We start from the raw sequence: 23,809 nt of genomic DNA on the forward strand, positions 1-23,809 counted from the left end.
ACAAAAGTCAAGGCCTGATGGGAAGAAGATTCAAAGGAGTCTGGCTGAAGTTTGGTTAAGGATAAACTGTCAGAATCACACCGTGTGCAGCCTTTTCAGATTGGCTTCTTTCACCTAGCAATATGCCTTCAAGGTTCCTCCATGTCTTTTCATGGCTTGATAGCTCATTTCTTTTTGGTACCGAATAATATTTCATTGTCTGAATGTACCACAGTTTATCCAGTCACCTACTGAAGGACATTTTGCTTGCTTCCAAGTTTGAGCAATTATGAATAAAGCTGCTACAGACGTCCCTGTGCAGGTTTTTGTGTGAATGAAAGTTTTGGGGAAGAATTTTATATTTATAAAAAAGTTTCCAACATATTACAGAACATTCCCATATACCCTTTGCCTGGTTTCTCATTGTGTTAACATCTTAGGTAAATACAGTAACATCTTACTGGTGTGTTGTCCAAACTAAGAGATTGACAATTATTTATTATTATTATTATTAGACTTTATTTTTATTTCACTAGTATTTCCACTAGTTTTCTTTTATGGTTTCATGATCCAATCCAGGATACCACCTTGTATTAGTAAAATGTTCATTTTAATTTATAGGAGTAATTTGGTTATGTTGCATTTATTAAATATGTTTATAAGACACAGCATATCCTGAGAAAATGAGTGTAAACCTAACGGTTATCAGGAGGCAGTGTTACTTAATGAAATGGACTCATTTAATCATAATGTTATTTAGAATTTTTTTCAAGTTTGTTTTTGTTAGAGGGTCAGATTTCCCCATGTGCAGCGAGCAGTGACATAGGATTTGTTTTATAAGGTTGCTGTTTCTAAACCAAATACTAAAGCTTGTTGAAAGAAGGTCATTTTAAAGTTGAGCATTTCAAGACCCAGGAGAAAATCGGTTGCAGAGTTGTAATAAAAGCTGTCATTGCCTAATTTTTCAAGTTGGTGCAAAGGATGAAGTGTCCGGGTAGTTCTCTAATGAGCATCTCCAAATGTTTTGCTGGCAGAAGGACTCCATGAAAATGACAGAAGAAGTTATTGTGATAGCCAAGTGGGACTACACCGCCCAGCAGGACCAGGAGCTGGACATCAAGAAGAACGAGCGGCTGTGGTTGCTGGACGACTCCAAGACGTGGTGGCGGGTGAGGAACGCGGCCAACAGGACGGGCTATGTGCCGTCCAACTACGTGGAGCGGAAGAACAGCCTGAAGAAGGGCTCCCTCGTGAAGAACCTGAAGGACACGCTAGGTGAGTGTTCCACCCTTTGGAGAGAGGAGACCTTGTACGTTTCAAGGGACACCGTTCATCTTTCTAGTTAGTTTGCTTTTTCAAAAAAGTCTGTTTTAAATGTTAACATCTTTGTAGATGTCTTTTTTAAAAATCTGAGAATTAAGAGATGAAAATGGAGAAGGAGGATGTTTGTCATTTCCTGAAGATTCTGGAGTTTGGGGTCTTGTGTATGGAGACACTTCTGTGTGCTTGGGACCCCTGCACAGGTATCTCCTTGTATCAAAACTTTAGAGGACCCTGACTTGGAACTCTCACCTCTAAGTCTACCCAGATCTGCCAGTGTCGTGACATGAAGTTCTTTAAGAAAATCCTGTCCATTTGGCCTACATGCCTAGAACAGGGGACAGCCAAAGCACTTTTTCCCACTCTGAAATGGATGCTACATCACACCACAGTTACCACAGTCCCAGGTGCTGTTAGCTAAGAGGCCAGCTGTGTGACATCAGAGGCCGCTCCAGGGTGGGGGCCCAGTTCAGCCATACTGTTGTCCCTTGTCCGGCTCTCTCCCCATGTGCCTCTTGTTTTCCCAGGTGTCAGGATATGGGCAGGGCCCTCCTGGAGTTACACAAAGTTAACAGTATCCAGTCTTGCCTTTGCATGTGCATGCACACGGTACTGACTTCTGACTTACGTAGTTACTGCCTCAAATTACCTGAGAAAACAATTGCGAGGACTTTTTTGAAGAATGACTCATCTGAGCTGACATTTAAAACATTGTTGTTACCTTCTTATGAGTAGAATGTTTTCTGTATCCAGGACTGCAGGTTATCACTTAAGGGCTCGCTATTGAAATGAGTTAATATTATCACCTGTGTCACATTTACTTGGGGTTTTAAAAAATTTCCTAGCGAGGATTTGTTTTCTTTTGGGGAACGGAGAAGGAGGAATACATGGGAAAACTGAAAGTAAAATTATACACCAAATGTGGTGGGTGTTGCAAAATGTTCATCTTTCCTTTTCTGCCATCTTGAAAGTCTAAACTCCCTCTGCAAAATCATTGAAAGCCTTCGTGTATTAGGTAGTATTTTTGTGTAGGGATTAGGTTATTACCATGATTTGGAGAGACAAGTGAGACACAGAACTTTGTACGAATCATACCAGCTCACCGGCAATCATAGATTCTCAGCCTGATGGAGAAATTTCATTTTTCATTAGTAATATGATCCTCCACTGAACTGCCTCCCTTTCATCTCTTTTCCCCCCACATAAGCATACCACTTGAAAGAAACACAGTTTTATGCTTATAACTCTTAATTAACTGTGGTTACCAAAAAAAGAGGGTAGCATGAATAGAGCAAAACTTGAAGATTGCCCTGAGCTTTATTTTTCCAATGTCTGCCTTTCACCAAAGTGCCTTCTTTTTAGTGATGCTAAACATTGTTACACTGTTGACTTGTCGTGTCTTCTGTGTGTGTGAGTGCGCGCGCGCGCACACAAGATTCCAGTAAAGCACGAAATGCTCAGAGACTGGTAGGAAGTAGGACAAGGCCATGCGAGTTCTCTGGGTGACCTGGAAATTCCCTTGAAAACCTTGTCATTTTTCTTCCTCAGTGTTTTAGAAGGAGAGAAGACAAAGCCACAGATTAAAACTATGAACCACATCTTCCATCCAGGATGCTTAGTTTTTTCGGGAGCTGATCGGTTCAGCCAATGCCTGCCTGTACTCCCAGGCTCTCAGACTGAGCCAGCCACCCATCCTGGAGCCGGTGCTGGGCCCGCGCCCATCCCCGACAGATGGCCATCCAGCCCTGCTGGAGCTCAGCGACGATGCTCAGCGACGGCTCGAGTAGGCCAATCCCATTTTTGGAGAAAACAGATTGTTAGAAAGCTCTTCCTTAAATAGAGTCAGAATTTTACATTTCTTTAACTTCCTTCCTTTGGCTCTCATTTTGCCCTCTAGGCCTGTGCTGAGTAGGTCAGATCCTGTTCTGTAGAGTGTCAGCTCTCTCATAGGCTTGGTCTCAGTTCAGGCAGGCAGTTCTTGGGAAACATTCCTGTTAAGCGTTAGGTATTGTAAAAATATAGATAAAATGATGTTCTGAGCTCGTGTATTGAGTATAGCAGTTGATCTTCATAGCCAAAAGGCCCTTGGGGATCCGTATCCCCGTCATGAGGGAGAAATATCCCCATAGTTAGTATATGTTTTTTGTTTTGATCTCTTTATCATGCTCACCTAGAAGTTTTTGTTGGACAAAGGGATCTTGTTATATCAGCATGAGTTTTCCCTTGCCCTGTTGAGCTACATCCAATAGAAGAGGAGGCACCCCCTGACCAGGTCTCACCATCATGCAGTAACTTCTGTGCACTTCTCTGCAAAGCTTGTAGATGTGGCATTGCCAAGAAGGAAAGTGAGAATGCTTTCCATAGCCCCTCCTGCCTCTCATTAGTTGTTTTTTGTTTGTGTGTGTTCTGTTTTTTGTTTTTTCCTAAAAAGATAGGAGCCAAAGTGTTCATGGCTTCCTACTCTTGTTGGTGATGATAACTAAATAGGTATACCATCAGAATGACAGTATGACTTCAGGCCAGTTGTGCAGCCAGCAGAAATTATGTCTGCTGTGTATTAGGAGTGAACAGACAGCATCAAAAGCATACCACATGTATACTGACCATGGTTTGTTTTTGTTTTTATTTGTGTTTTTTGAGACAGGGCCTCACTCTGTTGCCTAGGCTGGAATGCGGTGGCACAATCCCTGCTTACTGCAGTATTGACCTCAGGTGATCCTCCCACCTTAGCCTCCCGAGTGTCTGGGACTATAGGCATGCACCACCACACCCAGCTATTTTGTATTTTTTGTAGAGACAGGATTTTGCCATGTTGCCCAGGCTGATGTTTAACTCCTGGGATCAATCTAGTAACTACTCATGGCACCACCCACATTTGCCATTTTTACTGCTTTGGGAGTCCACCTAATTCATAAATCCATGGTAAGATTCCTCCCTGCTTTGGAATAAAATGGCACCAGCCTCCCCAGCAAAGCCACAGTGTTGTGTGTTGCATCTCCAACTGTAGATTACCCTAACTCTGTGTACTTCTCTCCTGCTTTCTTGTACTCATTTGCTGTCCTGAAGTTGGTAATAAACCTAACTTTGTCACATACAGTACTTTGTAAGGGTAGCTTGAGGAAAGACATGAGTACTTTTGACAAAAAGCTTTCTCATGAAAGTATTTACCTTCTTTCTCTGCAATAATTTGAAATTGAATAAAGCTACCTGAGCTCTTATTTTCACATGGGCAAAACATTTGTGTACTGGATCTCCTCTCATATTCAGCTTATGATCATGAATAGTCAGAACTTTGCCACAGATAACAGGGAACGATGATCAAGCACTGTTTCTGCTGGCAGAATCCAGTCGATGTTTTTGAAAGGCTCAGACTGCACAGCTCTGAGCTCAGCGGAGAGTGGTTCTGGGCTGAGGTCTGGCCTTGATATTGCAACTCCACTTAGAAAATCGTGCAGGCGAGGTGTTGTAAAAGCACTATGCTACATCTTTTGAGATGGGGAAGCTGCTCCCAGGGAGGTATTTTTCAAAGATTTTCCCTCAAGCTACTGAAGAGCAGTTTTTTGTTACTACTTTATGACACCAGCTGGAGCCCTGCAAGGCCCCAAAGGTTAATTCTCTTTTCAGTGGTTAACATAGGCTTAAGGGCTGACTCACATTACCCGAAAAGTTATGGTTCCATTTACAACCTGATCATATCCTCAGGAGGGTTTGTTCACAGGCCCACCTGCCCATGGCTCACCCTGCCACCCTACCTACCTGGGACTTCTGCACCCAGCGTGACCTGCTCCAGGGCTTACTTGTCAGCATTCCTGCCAGTGGGACCACACCTAGGTCTAGGGTGGTTAGAAACTTGCCATGATCAGCTCAGAACTCCTACCTCTGTGATCCAACCCAGAGCTGGGAGCACAGAGGCTACTGAGAGGGCTCCCTAATGCTAACTATGAAATAGCCTTCGCACTGGTTTGAGCTGATGCTTTTGGATGGGGACAGGGTGGCTGGCACCCATGGGTGAAATAGACAGGGTTCTAAGAGGCATATCCATGCTAGGATCAACTTTGGAATTGAACTGATCAAAGTCACAAAGGAGTACAGCTGTAGGATTGTTACATAAGATCCAAAAGCAGTGAAAAGCAACACTTGGTATTACAGTTAAGATTCCTGGAGGGAGGAAGGCAGAGCCTCAGTAAAGGTACAGGAGCTTCTGTCTTGGTGATCTTGTTTCCTGGGATCTGTGGGGCAGGCTTATGGGCATACCTGCCTTGTAGGAGTTTGCAAAGCTGACTGCTTATTTCTCTTGGTATTATACTTTCGTTTTAAGAAATTTATTTTAGAAAATGTCAGCTCAAAAACAACGATCAGGGCCGGGCATGATGGCTTATGCCTGTAATCCCAGTGCTTTGGGAGGCTGAGATAGAAGGATCAGTGGAGGCCAGGAATTCGAGACCAGCCTGGGGAACATAGCAAGACTTCATCTCTACAAAAAAACTTTTTTTAAAAAAGAGCAGAGCACAGTGGCACGTGCCTGTGGTCCCAGCTACTCAAGAGGCTGAGTTGGGAGGACTGCGTGAGTCCAGAAGTTGGAGGCCGCAGTGAGCAGTGATTGCAACACTGCACTCCCGCCTGGGCCATAGAGTGAGACCTGTCTCAAAAAATGAACCATAAAAAACCAAAAACAACCATCAGAACAAAATATCAGAACTTTTAGAGTTCCTGCATCCATAAGGGGACCCTACCCACCTCCATCCCAGAGGTCAGGATGGACAGAGCCATTGCTCCAGCGGAGTGTGTATGTTCCACACAGGCTCAGGGACCCGCGAAGCTGTGAGCGTCTCAGAATGCAGAGGGGTGTCATATTGCTGGAGGATGAACGAGCATGTAGTCAGAACCACATGGGGAGGCCTCCCTGGGCTGTGCACAGGACTCAAGCGTCTCCACTGGGTGATCACAAACAGTTGAAGATTTGAGTAGGGGCATTTCATGTTCCTCTGCAGAGCTGGGGAGGAATTGGGGATGAAGAAAGTGGAAAGCCCAGAGAGAAGCACACACTGGTCCATAGAGAGCCGTGGAAGCCCGCGGCACTGTCATGGAGACGGAGAAGTGTAGATCCCTGCCCCGCCGGCCTGTGCATTTACCAGGATTGCCTCTCATGCCTGGATTAACCATTCCTTGACACTGCAACTTGTGGGGCACAGCAGATGGGGAATTTCGTCTCCACTTCTGCCAAGTTTCCGCTCAGTGAAGCCATGGATGGAGCCCCAAGGGCACTATTGCTACACTGGAGGAACCCAAGGGTTGTGGATCCCGAAAGAAGGGACTTGGGGCAGGTGGCTTAGGAGAGTCAAACCTGGTGTGGAAACCCTCCAGGCAGCAGTGAAGGTAACGATGTTTACGGAAAACTCAACCATTTTCTAAATTGTGTTCTTGTGAAAGTAAAGTATAGGTATGCCTTTGCTAGGGAGAAGAGAGCAATTTGAATTGCATTCTTCAGTTACTTTTTACACCTTTATGGAGTCTGATTTTAGATTTTAAGTGGACTAACAAATTGCTCATTATGTAAAAAATTAATATCTGCCTGGTTTTAACAATAGATGCCCTTACAACATTTTTAAAGCATTAAGATCATGCACGATCTTTAAAGGCACTGTATTGAGACGTCACATGTCTTGTGAAAGGAAGTCTGGCTCATGCACCAGGTTCTGATCACCTCTGTATGGGGAAGGATGCCCACATTAGGTGCTGTGTGCTGGATCCAGGAGTCAAGTCGCTTTCCTTCTGGTATAGCTACCTGCCGAAAGTGATAGTGGCTGTTGGTGCCATTGAGGTTTCTCTCTCTTTTTTTTTTTGAGACGGAGTCATGCTCTGTCACCTAGGCTGGAGTGCAGTGGCACGATCTTGGCTCACTGCAACCTCCACCTCCCAGGTTCAAGCAATTCTCCTGCTTCAGCCTCCCGAGTAGCTGGGACTACAGGTGTGTACCACCACACCCGGCTAATTTTTTGTATTTTTAGTAGAGACGGGGTTTTACCATGTTGGCCAGGCTGGTGTCGAACTCCTGACCTCAAATAATCCACCTCCCTTGGCCTCCCAAAGTCCTGGGATTACAGGCCTGAGCCACCGCACCCAGCCAGTTCCTCTCATTTTAAAGTACACCAAGGCTTACCACAAGAATCATGCTCAACAATTTATCTTAAGATCAGACTGGCCTGGAATTCTTTCCTCCCTCCTGCCCACTCCCCTCTTTACTTTCTTCCACCTGCATAATGGCTACAAGAAGTAGCAGGCGGGGATCAGGGTATCGGACTGTAAACTGGAACCAGAGAAGGCAGCTCTGCCCAGGGTAGCTAAAGGCCCTTTAGTTAGGGTTAGTCTGCATAAATACGTGTGATGAGAGCAGCAACAGCTTGCGATTTATACAGCACTTTGCAATTTACCAAGCGACTTACACTTACATGCATTTTTTTTTATATCAGTAGTAAAGACTCTAGCATTATGTGTAGGAAGAATTCGAGGGCTTCAGACTAGTGGGAAGGGGGTTGGTCTTGAGCCTGTGCTTCATGCTAAGCATGCTGATTTTAGTTAGATTAAAGACCCAGGTTAGCAGAGTAGTCAAGCAAGATGCTTTTAGTTACATGGTACATCCATTTATGAAAATGTCAGTTCCTATGAAAATATGTAATAGCACCCCAGGCCGGCCTCAGTAGTGTTACTAATCACAGATGAAAAAATGAAGCCTGAGAACACAGCAGTCATAGGTATGAGACCCAGAGGGGACTTCAGATCTAATCTGAATATTTTTCCTATACCAAATTGACTATCTGGATTTAGTGGTAGGCCGCTTTGTACATTTGGGGGGACTCTGTCCCAGGGTCAGAATTATACCAACTTCTTTGATTTAGAAATGAGAAACCTCGGGACTAACTAACAAGCCTTGAAGGGGTTCAAGGGTTAGATGTTAATCATGTATTGATATAAATTAACTGATTTTGATGAATGCCCTTATTTGTGGAAATACACATAAAGTATTCGGGTAATGGAGCGTCGTCTTGGCAGCTTAGTCTCAAATGGCTTGGGGAAAATAATGTTTTTTTGCGCCATTTTTGTAATTTCCCTGTGCTCTAAAACAAATAGACATATCAGCAGTGGTTTAGAGACTACCCTAGGCCGTAAAGCCAGCTGGTAGTCCGGAGACTTGGGCTCCCCTGCTGTGCCTGGGCAGTGCCCTAAGTTCGGCATAAGCCTTTAAGAGGCCAGAAAGTGTCATGGAGTATCTGCTACAGTTGGACCTAGACCATGAGAATAACACCAGATGTCAACGTGTCCAGCTGATGCTTCACAGAATGGTTCTAACAGTACCTGATTCCGAACTTTCTCTAATTATTCATCAAGCTTCTCTCCATATCCCCAGCATGCAAGTGGAAACCATCTCTGCTTCTTGCTGGGTCACCCCAGGCTGTTTGAGCTCCCAGGTTCACAGCCTCTGTGATTGCTGGGACATCTGAAATTCTCATTTCGGCATTATAGGACTGTAGGGTCTGTCATCGTGATTATAAATACTCTCACAGGTCTCAAGAAGGGCAGAGCTGTTCATCTCTGAAATGACATGTGGGTAACAAATGCAACAGCCTGCTTCTCATGGAAGCTGAGTCTAAGCTTCAGTTGTCCCTTTCTCTATCCCTTGGAAATCCCGTCTGAGCCACTGCATTCTCTGCTGTGAGTGACCTTTGAGAACAGTAACCAAAGCCTTTGAAATAGGGATGCAGGCATGATGCAGCGACTACCGCAGTATAATAGGGTATGTTCCGATCAGAAGGGAGAGCCTGGTCAGATGTTATTTCACATGGTTGGGACGTGAAGGAAGGATAAGGTTTAGTCCCTGACTTTCTGAAGCTTGTATTTGTAATCTAATTGGGAAAATAATACTGGCACAAGATGGACAGTCCTCATTCAAACAATAGCACTGTCCCTTCCTGTCCCATGGGAAACTAGGGCTGAGTTGTGCAGCTCAGGCACCTGTGCTTTCAGAGAGCACGTAGCATCTCGGGCAGGAGGAAGGACTCTGGAGTCTTCCATCACCTGCATTCAAATCCAGGCTTCACCACCTGCTACTGTTAATCATTGAGTGACTTTGAACAAGCCGTTGAATCTTCTGAGCCTCAGTTGCGTCATCTGTATAACAGGATACGTGACTGCTTGTCTCATAAAGTTTTGAGAACTGAAGGAAGTCATTCATGTGAAGGATACTCTGAGCAGCGTTGAGACTTGACAAGGGGATGTGGGGTCTCATTTGAGGGGATGGAGAGTGCACGTGAGGATGGGTCGACGGAAACCCACAGGTGTGGGAAGGCCTCGGCGAGCCAGCCAGACGGGTGAGCAAGAGGGCTGGGGCAGCCTCGGGGGTGGGGCATGCCACACCGGAAAGGCCCTGGGTGTGAAAAAGGAACCCTCGGAGGTTTCCACAGGGCTTAAGGGGGAGATGAGTGCTGGGGTGTCCGGCAGAGGTCCCGATCCTTGTCTTCAGGACATGACTGGAAGGGCCCGAGCCTGGCAGTGGGAGGTGGGGGACAAGGCCCGAGAGTGACCCAGGCTGACATCCCAAGCCCTGACTCAGCTGTGGGGATGGAGGAGAAAAGAGAAGAGGGAGATTTGGAAGGAAAACCCCTAGGACTCTGTTGACTGGATGGGGAACACCTCCCTTGGGGAAGTGTTAGAATGACTCAAGGGTTTCCAGCCTAAAGGGTCGACAGAGTGGCTCAGAGAGTAGAGGAAGCAAGAGGAGACCGAGCCACGGCGCCTAGTGCAGTCTGAGGTTAGGGTACATCAGTAGGACGCAGAGAAGGCTGCAGGTGTGAATCTCAGGCTTGGGAGACACGCAATGATCCTTAGGACATACTTCCTTTATGTCCGTGAATGTTCATTTTCAAATGTGTAAAGATAATGTAATCCAGGGCCTACCTCGGAGAGCCAGCACTTCAGCCGGGCATTCAGTCTCTTTCATGTTAAGCACTGGCCCCGGCCTCCTCTCCTCTTTCGAATTCTTCCTTGTCCCTTTCAGGCACGAGTTTGGCCCTCCAAACCCATGGGAAAGATCTGTAACCTCTAGCTCACATGTGCGCGCGCACGCGCACGCGCGCGCACACACACACACACACACACACACACGGTTCCCTGCAAATGGATGACTTTAGATGCAGTTAACACCATCCAAATAATACTGGAAAGAATAACACTGGAATAACACCGTCCAAATAACACGAGTACCTTCACACTAAAAAGCAGTGAAACGCGGTCACCAGAGCCCTCCCCAGCAGGAGGCCTCGTGGTAGCTGGTGTCAGGGCCTCAGGCTCCCCCAGCCAGCATGAGTGCTCCCTGCCCTCCCTGCTGAGGAGTACGTGACTTCAAACAGAAAGCTCATGCAGCAGAAAAGCCTATAAAGCAAGTCCCCCAAACCAGTGTCTCACACGCGTTTTCCCAGCGAATGGGCCATGATAATGATTTCTCTTCGAGTGCCTAAAGTGTGCTCGGTACCGTGACAGGTGCCCAAATACGTTTTTGTTTCATCTTCACAGTGAGCCTACTCGGGAAGTCATAATAGCCGCATTTTGCATGTGAAAAAACTGAGACTCAGAAGTTAAGTGAGGCGCCCAAGAACACACAGTACTCACAGTACTGCTGGGGCTGACGCTTGAGCCCAGTGTGGCCTGACTCCACCTCTTCTGATTACTCTTCAGTCTCAGGAATTGGGGGTGCTGGCTGTTCAGTCTCAGGAATTGGGGGTGCTGATTGTGGTGGGAGGGAGATGCATTTCCTGCTAGGCGTCAATGCTGGCGACTCCCACCCACAGACTGTTGAGGTTATTTGCTGCCCTTGCACTAGCCGCCAAAATGCTAAGGGAACAGCGCCCCAGTTCTCCCTGGCCCCTAGGGATTCACATCTTTGTAACTTTTCCTGGTTCCTTAATGTTGAGGTGAGCAAGAGCCACGAATCAAAAGAACTGAGAAGCTGAGTGTCATAGGAGTGTACTCCTTTTTCGTAATTGTGGTTAATTTGGGAGCAGTTTTGTCAGCACACCTGTGCCCCTGCCACAGGAGTCATCTTCAGCCATCTTTGTCACCAGTTTCTTGGTATGGCACAGTTTTCTGCAAACAGATATTCCTCAGAATCGTAATCTCTGAAATGCCTGAGTGTTATAAAACTATTAATCAGTTGTCTTCACTCTTAAAGACAGGGATATTATTATTATTATTATTATTATTTTATTATTATTATTATTTTGAGACAGAGTTTCACTCTTGTTGCCCAGGCTGGAGTGCAATGGCACAATCTCGGCTCACCGCATCCTCCGCCTACGGGGTTCAGGCAGTTCTCCTGCCTCAGCCTCCTGAGTAGCTGGGATTACAGGCATGTGCCGCCAGCGCCTGGCTGATTTTGTATTTTTAGTAGAGACGGCGTTTCTCCATGTGGTACAGGCTGGTCTCAAACTCCTGACCTCAGGTGATCCGCCCACCTCGGCCTCGCAAAGTGCTGGGATTACAGGCGTGAGCTGCCACGCCCAGCCGGGATATTATTTTTAAATTTTGGAAACTATAGAAAAGCATAAAGGAGAAAAGCAAATGCCCTGTGATCTTATCAGTCAGAAGTAATCACAGTCAACATTGTGTTGCCTTTCCCCAGTGTTAATATGTATATAATCAAGATCCTATTACACGGTCGACTTCTTGCTGTTATCAGTACTAGCTGTCACAGTGCAGTTCGTCTGTAGCGGCAGTTCCCAACCTTTATGGCACCAGGAACTGGTTTCGTGGAAGACGGTTTTTCCACGGATCGTGGCAGGAGGCCGGGGAATGGTTTCGGGATGAAGCTGTTCCACCTCAGATCGTCAGCATTAGATACTCAAAAGGAGTGCCCGACTAGATCCCTCTTATGCGCAGTTCACAATAGGGTTTGCACTCCTATCATAGTCTAATGCTGCACCGCCTGACAGGAGGCAGAGCTCAGGTGGTCATGCTTACCAGCCCCTACTCACCTCCTGCTGTACAGCCCATTCCTGCTGTACAGCCCATTCCTGCTGTACAGCCCATTCCTGCTGTACAGCCCATTCCTGCTGTACAGCCCATTCCGAACAGGCCACAGAGGTACTGGTCTGCGGCCCGGCGGGGTTGGGGACCCCTGGTCTAGAGAACATCAGGCTTTTCCCCCAGGTTACTTGGTCCTGACACAGGCTGGAAATGAGATGTACCCAGTAATTTTTGGTATATACACTTCCTGGGTGTTGAGTGGTTGTGATGCTCATTGTGGCTTTTATATCCTGTGAGTCATGTAAAAGGAGAAGCTGATTCTTTATGGTGCGTTTGTGTTAGAAGTAGTTTGTTTTTCTGAGTTGAATGTTCTTCAGGAATGAGAAAATTCCTGTTAATCATCCTACATACCATTCAGACGCGCTTTCTAAACTAAGCCACTCTCCAAGAAACCACTTTTTCCTTTCAGATCAGTACAAAGCCAAACTGTTGCCCTCGAAATGTTTGTATGTAACATAAGGGGGAAAAATTAAGCTATCTTAATTCTATTTTAAATGTTCCGCTTCTCCGACAAATTGTTTATCGTCTCTTTATCACGCAAAGACAGGGACTCTGTGGGTTCTCAGGGATGCATTTAACACTTCACGTTTACTTTTCATGTCTCTGTTGTACACTTTACCATTGTGTGAACATGAATTAAATATCAGAATTTAGAATTCATTAAAATTCTGTCTTGCGAGATTGTTCATAATAGGAAGGGCCCACATAATATGGAATCTTCGGCAGTAGTTGTGGTGCCAGACACCCCAAAATAAATGTGGGTTTGTTTTGTGTATCATTAGCTTCCAAATATTTAGAACCAAAAATGGGAAACAAATCACAACAGATTAGCGGGAGGATATTTCGAGAGAAAATAGACACGGATTGTCTAAAAAGATTTCTAATGGAGGACAAGGCAGGAGAGACCCTGGGAAGTGAGGGTGGGGCATCAGGCAGAGCATTTCCCAGAAACTGGCATCTTGGTTGCGTCTTGTTAAGATGATCTCACCCTGCTTCAGCTTCCTAAAGATCACCCCTTCCTAACTGATTACCTTGAGTTACTCAGGCGGGAGTCTTGAAGTTTACGAATAAAGAAACGTGAACCAAATACGCCAGGGAATTAGAGAACGACCTTCCTAGCCTGTTTCTGTCTGCATTTACCCATACGGTGTGCTCTCTTTTTTAGGTGCTATCCATATGTCCAAAATGTTCCTTTGCTGTATTCCATTTTAGTGGCTGTTTCCTGGAAGCAGGTGTGAGGCTATGGAGAGAGCGCTCGTTTACTGACTTGATGTGTGAAGCTGCCTGCCTGCAAGCAGGTGGGCATCTGTAGGGCTCCTGCATGGCCCACGTGCTGCCTTGGTGTCACTGATGGACCTTGGCAAGTAAGGGTGGAGTTGGGTGTCTGTCTGCACATCAGCCTGCATTGACTCATGTCAGTTTTTGCCCAGAAATCTGTCCCTGTGATCAGCTCCTCCAGGCTGGTGTGGGTTTTGCTTTATAACTTCCCCTTCCGTTTGGGAATTCACAGAATTTGTGCACACACTCAGGTTGTCCTCAGTGACCCCCACAGCTGTGAGAGCCACCCAGAGGGCAACTGTTCGTAAGTTAAAGGCTGGGGTGGCCTGTGTTTCTTCCTGGAGGCAGGCCATGCTGAGGCAGCTGTTTATGGAGAATCTTGCTTGGTTTTGTGTTTTTGTTTTTTTTAAGGAACATAGTTGTTGATTGTCTGATTTGTGAAATTTACAAGTGGGTGTTTGTAAAGTAGAGATGAATTAGCGGTAAACATGCAGTTTGTTCTAATGCCGCTAATTGAAGTTGACTAAATCTATAATGTTTAACCGGGTGTGCTAAGAAACTTCATTCAGCAATGACAGAAGTTGGCTGTGTGGCGTCCAAAAGGACCACTTGATCCCCTTGTGGTTCTTCTGTGAGTTTTCTTTTTTCTTCTTCAAAGCCTACAATACACGGGTATGTTTAAAAAGTGAAGTTAATCGATAGTTTGCACTATCTGTAGAATTGTGGAAAGGCGATAGCCTGACCCAGCGCTTTTCTATGAAAATGAAGCAGTTGAGGCCCAGGCCAGCCGAGCAACTTGGCCAGGGCTGTGGATCTGCCTCACAGCAAGGCCAGGAGTGGGCTCCTCACAGCCCAGGTTTGGAAGCTGGAGCCCAGTTCCATCAAGGCCCTTCTCCAAAACACAGAACAGGTGGACTGCACCCAGGCACTCCAGAGCACTTATGTCTCAGTAACCCTTGTTCATCCAAAGCAGCATACGATCCAGCGCCGCTGCCCACCCTTACCTGAGAAACGGGACTCCTCTCTTACCCCCTCATGAGTCCACAGTGCTTCCCCTAGCCTGTTCATAGGTGCCCTCGCATCTGAGCTGCTCCTGACCCTCAGAGCAGAAGTGAGCTGAGGCTCACCCCCCAGGAGCTTTTTAGAGAGGATAGAGGTGTGTGCACACCTTGTTGAGAAAGTGCCACACCGGATCCTGCCTGTGTCCCCAGCCATAACAGTGAACTGGTATGAGGATGACAACACACAATGGCAGCCATCACCTGAGCTCCTGCTGCGTGTCAGACACCCCGCTAAGTGCCGTCCTCCGTTATGGGGCCCTCACGACAGCCCCACGAGTACCAGCGGTGTCCTTGTGTTACAGATGAAGCCATGTAGATGCAGAGAGATGTTACAGAAAGTGCCAAAGCAAGCACGAGGAGGCGGAGGGGCTGGGCTCCAGAGTGTTCTCAGAAGCTGGCGCAAGGACGGTTCGGCTGTGTCTTTGCCAACCACGTGCCACCTGCGTAGTCCCCGGTGAATGTGCTGTCTCTTTTTGTGTGTTCGTCGCGTTTCATTTTCCTGAGCAGGTGTGGTCCTGGAGAACGGCAGGCGTACTGAACTTTTGCCAGTGGATTGACAGTTTAAGCAGTGCTCCAGAATGCTGTGTCGCATCCTTGCCGCGTCTTGTACACTCTTTTGCATATTCAAAAACGCTTGGGCGCATGGATCCAGTATATGTGTTGAGAGGTACTAAATATGTATTTTTAATTAAAAATTATAATGAAAAAAATTTTTTAATTCTTTTCATTGGCATCTGTGTTCCCATTTGACTTTCACATTTGTGAGACAATTCTATACTTTTAGACCATTTCTTTTTTCAGGTTTAAATATTCCATCATTTTGTTTGCCTGCCTGCTCACAAAGGAATGGGCTTTCTTATGACTGGAGTGGAAAGTCAGGTTCAGAGCCCTGGACACAAGGACCCATGTGGTGGTCGGGAGGGTGGGCCCTTTGTCCCAACACCTCCCTTTCGGAGCTGGCTCCTGGTGTGCCCACCCACTGGCAAAGGGACTGCCTGCACATAGAGATGGTGGAAGACACTCAGCCCCACCTGTACGGGCTGAAGTCCATCAGTGAGATCGCAGTGCCACGGGGCCAAGCAGGGGCCCTACATGTGCTCCCCCTGCCCTCCCGTTCAGAGAGCAGCCAGCTGGAGGCTGAGGAGGCAGGGGCGCCAGCAGCCCTAACCCCCACCCAGCAGGGTGGCTGCGTGGGGTTTCCCTCAGGGATGGCAACTCCCTTCTGTCGCATGAGGCTCCTTCCTCCCTGCCATCCTGTGGCAGTCCCTTCCTGAACTTGGGGATTTTGAATGGCAGACAGTAGAGTGTTTCATTATAGGGTATGCATGCCTAGAAATAATAAAAGTCAGGCCAGGCACAGTGGCTCACACCTGTAATCCCAGCACTGTGGGAGGCTGAGGTGGGCAGATCAGTTGAGGTCAGGAGTTCAAGACCAACCTGGCCAACATGGTGAAACCTCATCTCCACTAAAAATATAAAAATTAGCCAGGGTGGTGGCACACACCTGTAATCCCAGCTGTTTGGGAGGCTGAGGCACAAGAATCACTTGAACCTGGGAGGCGGAGGTTGCATCCAAGATCGCGCCACCTCACTCCAGCCTGGGTGACACAGAAAGACCCTGTCTGAAAGAAAGAAAGAAAGAGAAAGAGAAAAAGAGAGGGGGGGGAGGGAGGAAGGAGAGAGTGGGAGGGAGAGAGAGAGAGAGAGAAAGGAAGGAAAGAAGGAAGGAAGGAAAGGGAGGGGAAGGGAAGAAAGGAAAGGAAAGAAAGAAAAAAAGTAAATATCCTAGGTTATTCCAGTCTGGGGAAATTTGGGGTGGATCAGGAAATAGTGTACCACGGAGCCATCAGACACAGCCCAGCGACAGCAGTGCTTTCCATCCTAGGAGCGGCATCACTGTTGTACGGGTGCGTGAGTGCCCAGCACAAAGTAGGGTCTTTGTGGAAGGAAGGAGGAAGGAATAGTTGCAGAGAAGGGTCAGCGTAGTGTGTGCTTGGGAGGTCTGCTCATCGTGATCCTGGCCTGCTACTTTCACTCACACCCCTGGCAGTGTAGGTGCCTGTTGCTGCAGACACAGGCCTGGAGGGGCTGATGAGTGCATGTGACATTGCGGTGATGAGACAGTGAGTGGGGTTTATTAATTAGCAGATGTGTATTGAATGCCTGCTCCATGCCCGGATCTGAGGCCACGATGGTGACTTTGTTTGTCCTTCCCAGGGAGATAAATACAGAGAGATGAGGAGGATGGTGAGACGAGCACCAGTGAGCGCTCCCACGGCCTGCGGGAGACAGGCCTTTAGACAGGCAAGGCGCTCTCAGGCGCTTCACCAAGTTATTGTAGTGCTGGTTACCAATCACGGTGCTCCGCGAGCTTTGGGATCAACCCTCATTTTACTGTGGAGGGAAGGCCAGTGCTGTTTCCCCATGGACCATGTTGCCTGCAGTCTCCTCAGGGAGATGGGGAGTTGCTAAGCTTTTGAAAAGATAATGGTTTTGTCTCCCTCCCTCCCTCCCTTCCTCCCTCCCTTCCTTCCTTCCTTCCTTCCCTTTTTTTTTTTTTTTTTTTTGACAGAGTCTCACTCTCTCGCCCAGGCTGGAGTCCAATGGCACGATCTCAGCTCACTGCAACCTCCACCACCCAGGTTCAAGCGATTCTCCTGCCTCAGCCTGCCCAGTGGCTGGAATCGTAGGCACGTGCCACCACACCCAGCTAATATTTTGTATTTTTAGTAGAGACAGGGTTTCAGCCTTTTGACCAGGCTGGTCTTGAACTCCTGACCTCAAGTGATCTGCCTGCCTCGGCCTCCCAAAGTGCTGGGATTACAGGCATCAGCCACCATCCCGGCCTGGCTTTTGTTTGATAAAGCTACATTTAAACTACTAGAGGTAAAAAGTCTCCTGGGTCAACTTGGTAAGGTTGATTAGGACCTTAGAGAGCAGGGAGGAAACTACGTGACACCTGACAACAACAGGAACCGGAAGGGACAATTTTGGAGATGGGCTGAGATTTCATGCAAGGGAAGTTGGTGCCCAAAAGGGACATGGAAGACTGGGGAAGCTGTCAAGAGTACATTTACTGCTTTTTCTCCATGGTGGTCAGGAATTTAGAATTTCTTCCTCCTTAAACATACACAGTTCTTAATGGTGAGATGATTTTCTGCCAGCAGGAGGCTCGGAAGAGAAAGGTCCATGGACGAGTATTTTTGCTTTGCTCGACATGTTTCTGCCAGCCTCAGCTGGAGAGCTCTATGCTCCTGCCCTGCCCAGATCCCTCTCTGCAGCTACGGGATCAGCTGGCGGTGCCTACTGCTGCTTGCACGCTGTCCCCACTCCCCCCCGCCCCCAGGCCTGACCTGTACCCTGTCCCCTTGCTTTCCACACTGTAGCCCTAACACCTCCTTCACATCTCTGAATGGCTCCGAGTCCTTCTGCTCACAGCCGTGGTGTAGCCTGTCTTCCTTGCCACGTGTACTTCCTGTCCTCACCTGAGCTCCTCCATGCCCTGCGGGACCGAAAGAGACATGCTCGGGGAAGTCCTCCCTGACCTCCTCCTTTTTATTGCGATTGTCACCATTGGTCATCATCTGCAACTTGGGTTTGTGTAACTGACTCTCTATTGCACTAGTCTGTGAGGTTTAGGAGGCTGCGTAGGTTCTTCACACTTTCCCTGAGGCTGAGCATTAAACAACAAATGAACAAAGAACCCTTCTTGAGGACACTGAAGAAATGAAGAAAGAAGGTACAGCCGGAGGTGGCATTTGTAGGTATTCTAGTGTGAATTCATGGCAGAGCCAAGGGACAGCGTTTCAGGAAGGATTGTAGAGCATCGTGATCTGTTAAGAGTTCTCTGAAAGTTTTTGCACCTTAAATGCCATCTGTTGCTAGGGAGGAGTCAGAAATGATACAGAGAAATCTCCGAAAAAGTAACCGAGTCCCCTTTCTCCTTCATCCGGGTACACCTCTGTTGAGCAGTGAGTACATTCTGATGCTCTTCCCGGAAGTGGACGTTAGCAGCGCCTGTCCTCTGCCTGTCTTGGCAGGTGTGCTGTGACCCTGGGTGGGGCCAGACCAGCGGCATCTGGTGCCCTCACCCGGCTGCCAGGAAAGGTCACTGTCTTTCCAGGTGCCACACCCCCAGTTCCATCATCTTCGGCCAGCAGTCAGTGTCATGTCTGAGTCTCCATGTGACAAAAGGAATAGGTGTCAGCCGAAGCAGCTAGCTGATGGCATTTGTGCGTGAGTCTCTTCCGACTTAAATTGGACCTTGTCTGAAATCAATGTGTACCCAAAAGTCCATAAGCCACTCTCAGAGTTTTCTCTGACCACTGTGCCTAAGATACTGGCCCCAGTGAATTCATGTGGGCCCACCCTAAGTCAACTCTGAGAGCCCCCAGAAAATCGAGGCTATGTTGTGTTGGTCCGTGAGGCTTAATGGATGTGGCCTCCCAGCATCACAGGTTTCTCATTATTACTCTTGCAGTAAATATTTTAAGTCTTCTTTTACTGGTGTTGAAATCGGCTTCCAGAGGACTGTGGCATGCTCCACTGTAGTGGCCCTGGCTGGTTCAGAGGGAGCCCCTGCTCCTAAGGATGGGGCACAGCAGAAAGACTTGAAATATTTTAAGCCAGATTCTTCAGGCTTAGGAAACATGCACGCCACCCAGCTATGAATTATGTCTGCTGATCTACCACCACCACCACCCTCACTCCCGTACCCAAACCCCTTGGTCAAAAACTGTCACTGTGTTCTTTTCAGCTCACCCATATATACCACATTTTCAGATGGGAGTCAACAGTTTGGCTCGTTTAAGGGGGATGGTTTGGGAGAGGAGCAGTGAGGCTGGTGGAAGGGTGGTTTTAATTTTTCAGGGCTCTTAATCGAAGTGACTGAAAGTCAACTCAAAAGGAACTGAAGGGGAACAAAAGAAAATGAGAAGTTGGCTCAGATGATGGAGAAGTACAGTTGGATCCAGGGGTGCAACTCTTAGGTGGGGCCTGTCTGTCTGAGCCTCTCCCTGCTCACGTCTGCCCTTCACTCCTTACATGAACCTCTGCAGCGTGGGCAGATGCTGCTGCAGCCCTGGCCGTGTCCTCCATGGGATGGTATTTCCCCCATGACTGTAGCAAGGGTCCCGGGAGTGCCCTGACTACACAGATATGAGTCATGGGCCTTCCCCCATGGCCAGCAAAGGCGGGGGAAGGCTTGGGGTGAGATGGGGCCCTTCTCAGAGAGGAATTTTGTTTGACTAAGAAAAGGGACAAAGGGTTCTGAACAGATCAAGACAACAGAACCACTACATTAATCTCCTGTGGCCGCCCTGTCAAAAAATCCTTAAGTTGAGTAAATCTGAGTTTTTTCCCTTTACCTATTGAAGTATTATCATAAATTTTTGCCCTTCACACTCTGAATAGTGGAAGCTGATCTTAGCAGCATAGCTAAAAAACCAGACGCAAATTAAATGAATATGCAACAACACAAAAACTCTTAGAAGCTGAGCTGAACACGAGTTATATTCTAACTCTTAAATGGAAATGTGCTTTGGTCACTTTATACCATAATCAGATCTTACCAGATCTCCGTAGTACTTAATAATAAAAGCTTTTCGTAATATTTAGCTGACTTTAATAATAGGTCCTGACTCTAGTGGGGGAAATCCCTACAGATCAATAATCTCCATTCTTAGCAAAATAGCATTTTCAATAAAAGCTTTCTGATGAAATTTGGTTTACGTTACACATCTGATCAGTAGCAAAAATTAAATGATTTTGCCACAGAGCTCCCAAAACTTGAGCGCACCCTGCCTAAATGAATTGGCTTGAATATGTTTCGGAAGTACCAAGTTTGTTTGACACTTTATCTGAAATCTCCAGAACTCCAGCTGGAAGATGACAACCAGAGCATGTTTTAAAGTCGTCTGTTATAACATCCCTTCATCTGAAAAAGGATATAAAAGATTTTGACTTTAAATTTGCTGACATTAATAATGGATGACATACTCAGGCTTTTATTAGAACCCAATCTTTAATGTCTGTAATCTTATTCAGGAAAGTTAAAACGTGCTTATTATCAATAAAAATAAAACTTGTGATCAGAGATCCAGTAGCTTGACGCTGCAAATCACCACAAAAGCAGAAAGTGTAGTTTACCTTTAAATCCAACTCAGCTATTTGCCACTTAAAATTATACTATCTTCAACCCTGTAATCCCAGCACTGTGGGAGGCCAAGACGGGTGGATCACAAGGTCAGGAGATCGAGCATAGCTAACATGGTGAAACCCCACCTCTACTAAAAAATACAAAAAAACTAGCCGGGCGAGGTGGCAGGCACCTGTAGTCCCAGCTACTCGGGAGGCTGAGGCAGGAGAATGGCATAAACCCGGGAGGCAGAGCTTGCAGTGAACTGAGATCCGGCCACTGCACTCCAGCCTGAGCGACAGAGCGAGACTCCGTCTCAAAAAAAAAAAAAAAAAATTACACTGCCTGCTCACCGAGTAACAAATATTATTACCTACAGTGCACATGTTATTTTATTATTATGAAATGCAGATAAAGTCATGGCACAATTTGTGGCTGGTCTTTAATGTGGCACCTGTGGAGGTGACTTGGTTAAGGAGTTTGTTCGCTCTCCTTGCTGTCCATCTTGGGCAGCTCTGTGCTCAGGAGTTGTGCGTCCTTGCCTTCCAACCTGGCTGCTGACTGGTCTGGGAGACCTCGGGCGAATGCTGAGACTCTCCAAGCCTCTGTCACTTGTCTCATTTGTGGAGCACACTGTCAAGTGCCCAGGGCCCCTGTGTAGAGCAAACAACATTGCAGCTACTGGAGGTGCTGGAGGTAGGGGGTCTCCTGCCCCGCCCAGTCCCCTGGACCACACACACATGGGATCCCAGGACTCATTTCCCACAGCAGCAGCCTGAGAACAACTGGCCAAGCTGCTGCAGACTGAACTGCAACTGGCCAAGCTGCTGCAGACTGTGTTCCCCCCATTCATATGTTGAAATTCTAACCCTTAATGTGCTGGTGCTGGGAGGTGATTATGTCATGAGGGTGATGCCCTCATGAATGGGATTCATGCCCTTGTAAAAGAGACCTCAAAGGGCACCCTCGCTGCTTCTGCCATGTGGACACAGCAAGGAGGCACCATCCGTGAACTAGGAAATGGGCCCTCACCAGACACCAAATCTCCTGGGGCCTTGACATAGGGCTTCCAGCCTCCAGAACTGTGAGAAATAAATGTCTGTAATTTTACTCTCTAAGTCACTTGGTTTACGGTATTTTGTTACAGGCGCCTGAACCAATTAAGATACCATCAGATCTCTAAGGTTTCTTCTAGAACTTAAACACCATAATTTTATGATAGATTTAAAGAGCTTGAGATGCTCTCTGAGCCTAGTCTTCAATGTAAGAGTTAAAATCCTGCTCACTGCTGAGCATGTCTCATGAAACAGCATCTTGCTTTTTTTTTTTTTTTTTTTTACGGTAACTTTCATTCTTTCATTCTTTTTCATGCAAAGATGTAGCAGTTTAAACATTATTGAACAAGCTGTAGATAAAGTCATTACTTGGTGAGAAAATGCTGGTTCATCTAATACACAGCATGCCAGCCATTGGAAGGGTTTTGTAATGGTCACATTCTAGATCATCGCAGTATCATTTATCTGAAGCACGCTGCTGTGACACCTCCAACCAAAATGCTCAAAACCAGGTAAATTCTGTGCAGTAGGATTTTATGATTAACTTGAGAATTGAAAGAAAAACATTTCATCTCTTGTCCCAAGTCTTGCTAAAACACACAACCGCACACCATCCCTCGGTCAGGGCAGGATGGGAGGAATTGAAACTGTCTGGGTGTTCTGCATGGGTGAGGGCCCGCCTACCTCACATCTCCCTGAAGGATCCCCCTGGCCTGCAGCCTGCTTTGGAGTTCGCTATTGACCCCAAGGTGAGCAGGCTCCAGGGACGTGCCGGCAAATGTGCTCTTCCAAAAGGCGACACAGACAGGTGAGCAGGGGCCCCGGACGATGGGGGCTCCCAGTCTGCCATATTCTGGTTGGCTATGGTTTCATTATGGTAGCTAAAGACAGACCGAGTCTGAGAAGTGGATGTGAGGATTTGTCTGTCTTGTGGAGAAAATATGTAAAATTCTGTGAGAAAAAAATTGTGTTACCCTGTTAAAATAAACACACATTGGAGTGCAAATTGTGCCTCTGTTACAACTGGAAGCAGTAGGTGGTTTTACTTTAATGAAGGATCAGGCGATGAAGCAGAGATGCATAGAAAAACTCCACACAGAGAATGAAAGGAAACTGGGATCCCGGTGCCGCCTCTTTACCTACAAGGTAATGAGTTTGCCTTCAAATTAGAGAGAGGCGGTCGCTTAGAACCTGCACCACTCAGGGACTTGCCCTCGGTCAGGACGCACAGCTGCAGTGCTCCCGTCTCCCAGGCGCACATGAATCCCTGTTTGTTCTGCAGCAGAAATCTTCCCTTTGAGATGTCCTGGCTGTCACCTGGCTGGGTCACAGCTCCAGGTGAAGTCCAGGGAAGAGGAGAAGGATGAGGGATCACTGAGTCCCCTGAGCCTGCCCCCATGTAAAGGCTCTCCTGACTCTAGGGTTGCAGTTTACTTAATTATCCTTTCTTACACAGAAAGGCCACCTGCACTCTTGGTGCACTTTTCTCTTCCCACTCCCCCTCCTACCACTGAGACACCTTGCCCAGGCACCCTCCCCCTGGCCACAGCTTTCTTGCTCTGGTATCCTTAGCAGTCAGGAGGACTGAGCACATTAAATCTTCGTATGCCAGCATTCAGGGTCTCCCATCCCTTCTGTTCTAGATGACCCTGGCTCTGGCCATTGGGCAGGATGAAGGTGCAGGGAAGAAAAGGGACCTGCTTTCTCAGCAACCCAGCAACTTGGTCCCATTGACGTCTTTCCCACACAGTACCCCTCCAGCCTGCCAAGACCTGTTAACTGCTGTTCTGGGGCCCTGGCCTGTCACTGGTATTACATTTCTTATCCAAAATCTTCATTATCTGAACCTCAGCCCCTCTCCCATCTGGAGACACAGGGGCCTGTTCATTCTGTAGAGAAAGAGA

General features: G+C 47.2%; 1 protein-coding gene across 3 annotated transcripts in view; it reads left to right on the top strand.

Annotated features, from left to right (window-relative positions):
• NCK2 (NCK adaptor protein 2) overlaps window positions 1-23,809 on the top strand; it is a 77,643-nt gene that overhangs the window by 35,600 nt on the left and 18,234 nt on the right. For 2 of the 3 annotated variants that reach the window (XM_017847741.1, XM_017847742.1), the window contains exon 2: window positions 1,014-1,254. In XM_017847741.1, coding sequence (XP_017703230.1) covers window positions 1,023-1,254 — 232 coding nt within the window. In that variant the 5' untranslated portion in view covers window positions 1,014-1,022. The remainder of the gene's footprint in view (window positions 1-1,013; window positions 1,255-23,809) is intronic. The other variant, XM_017847740.1, reaches the window with a different exon arrangement.

The sequence above is a fragment of the Rhinopithecus bieti genome, unplaced genomic scaffold, assembly GCF_001698545.2.
Source record: "Rhinopithecus bieti isolate Rb0 unplaced genomic scaffold, ASM169854v2 scaffold_29830, whole genome shotgun sequence".
NCBI classification, from domain to species: Eukaryota; Metazoa; Chordata; class Mammalia; order Primates; family Cercopithecidae; genus Rhinopithecus; species Rhinopithecus bieti.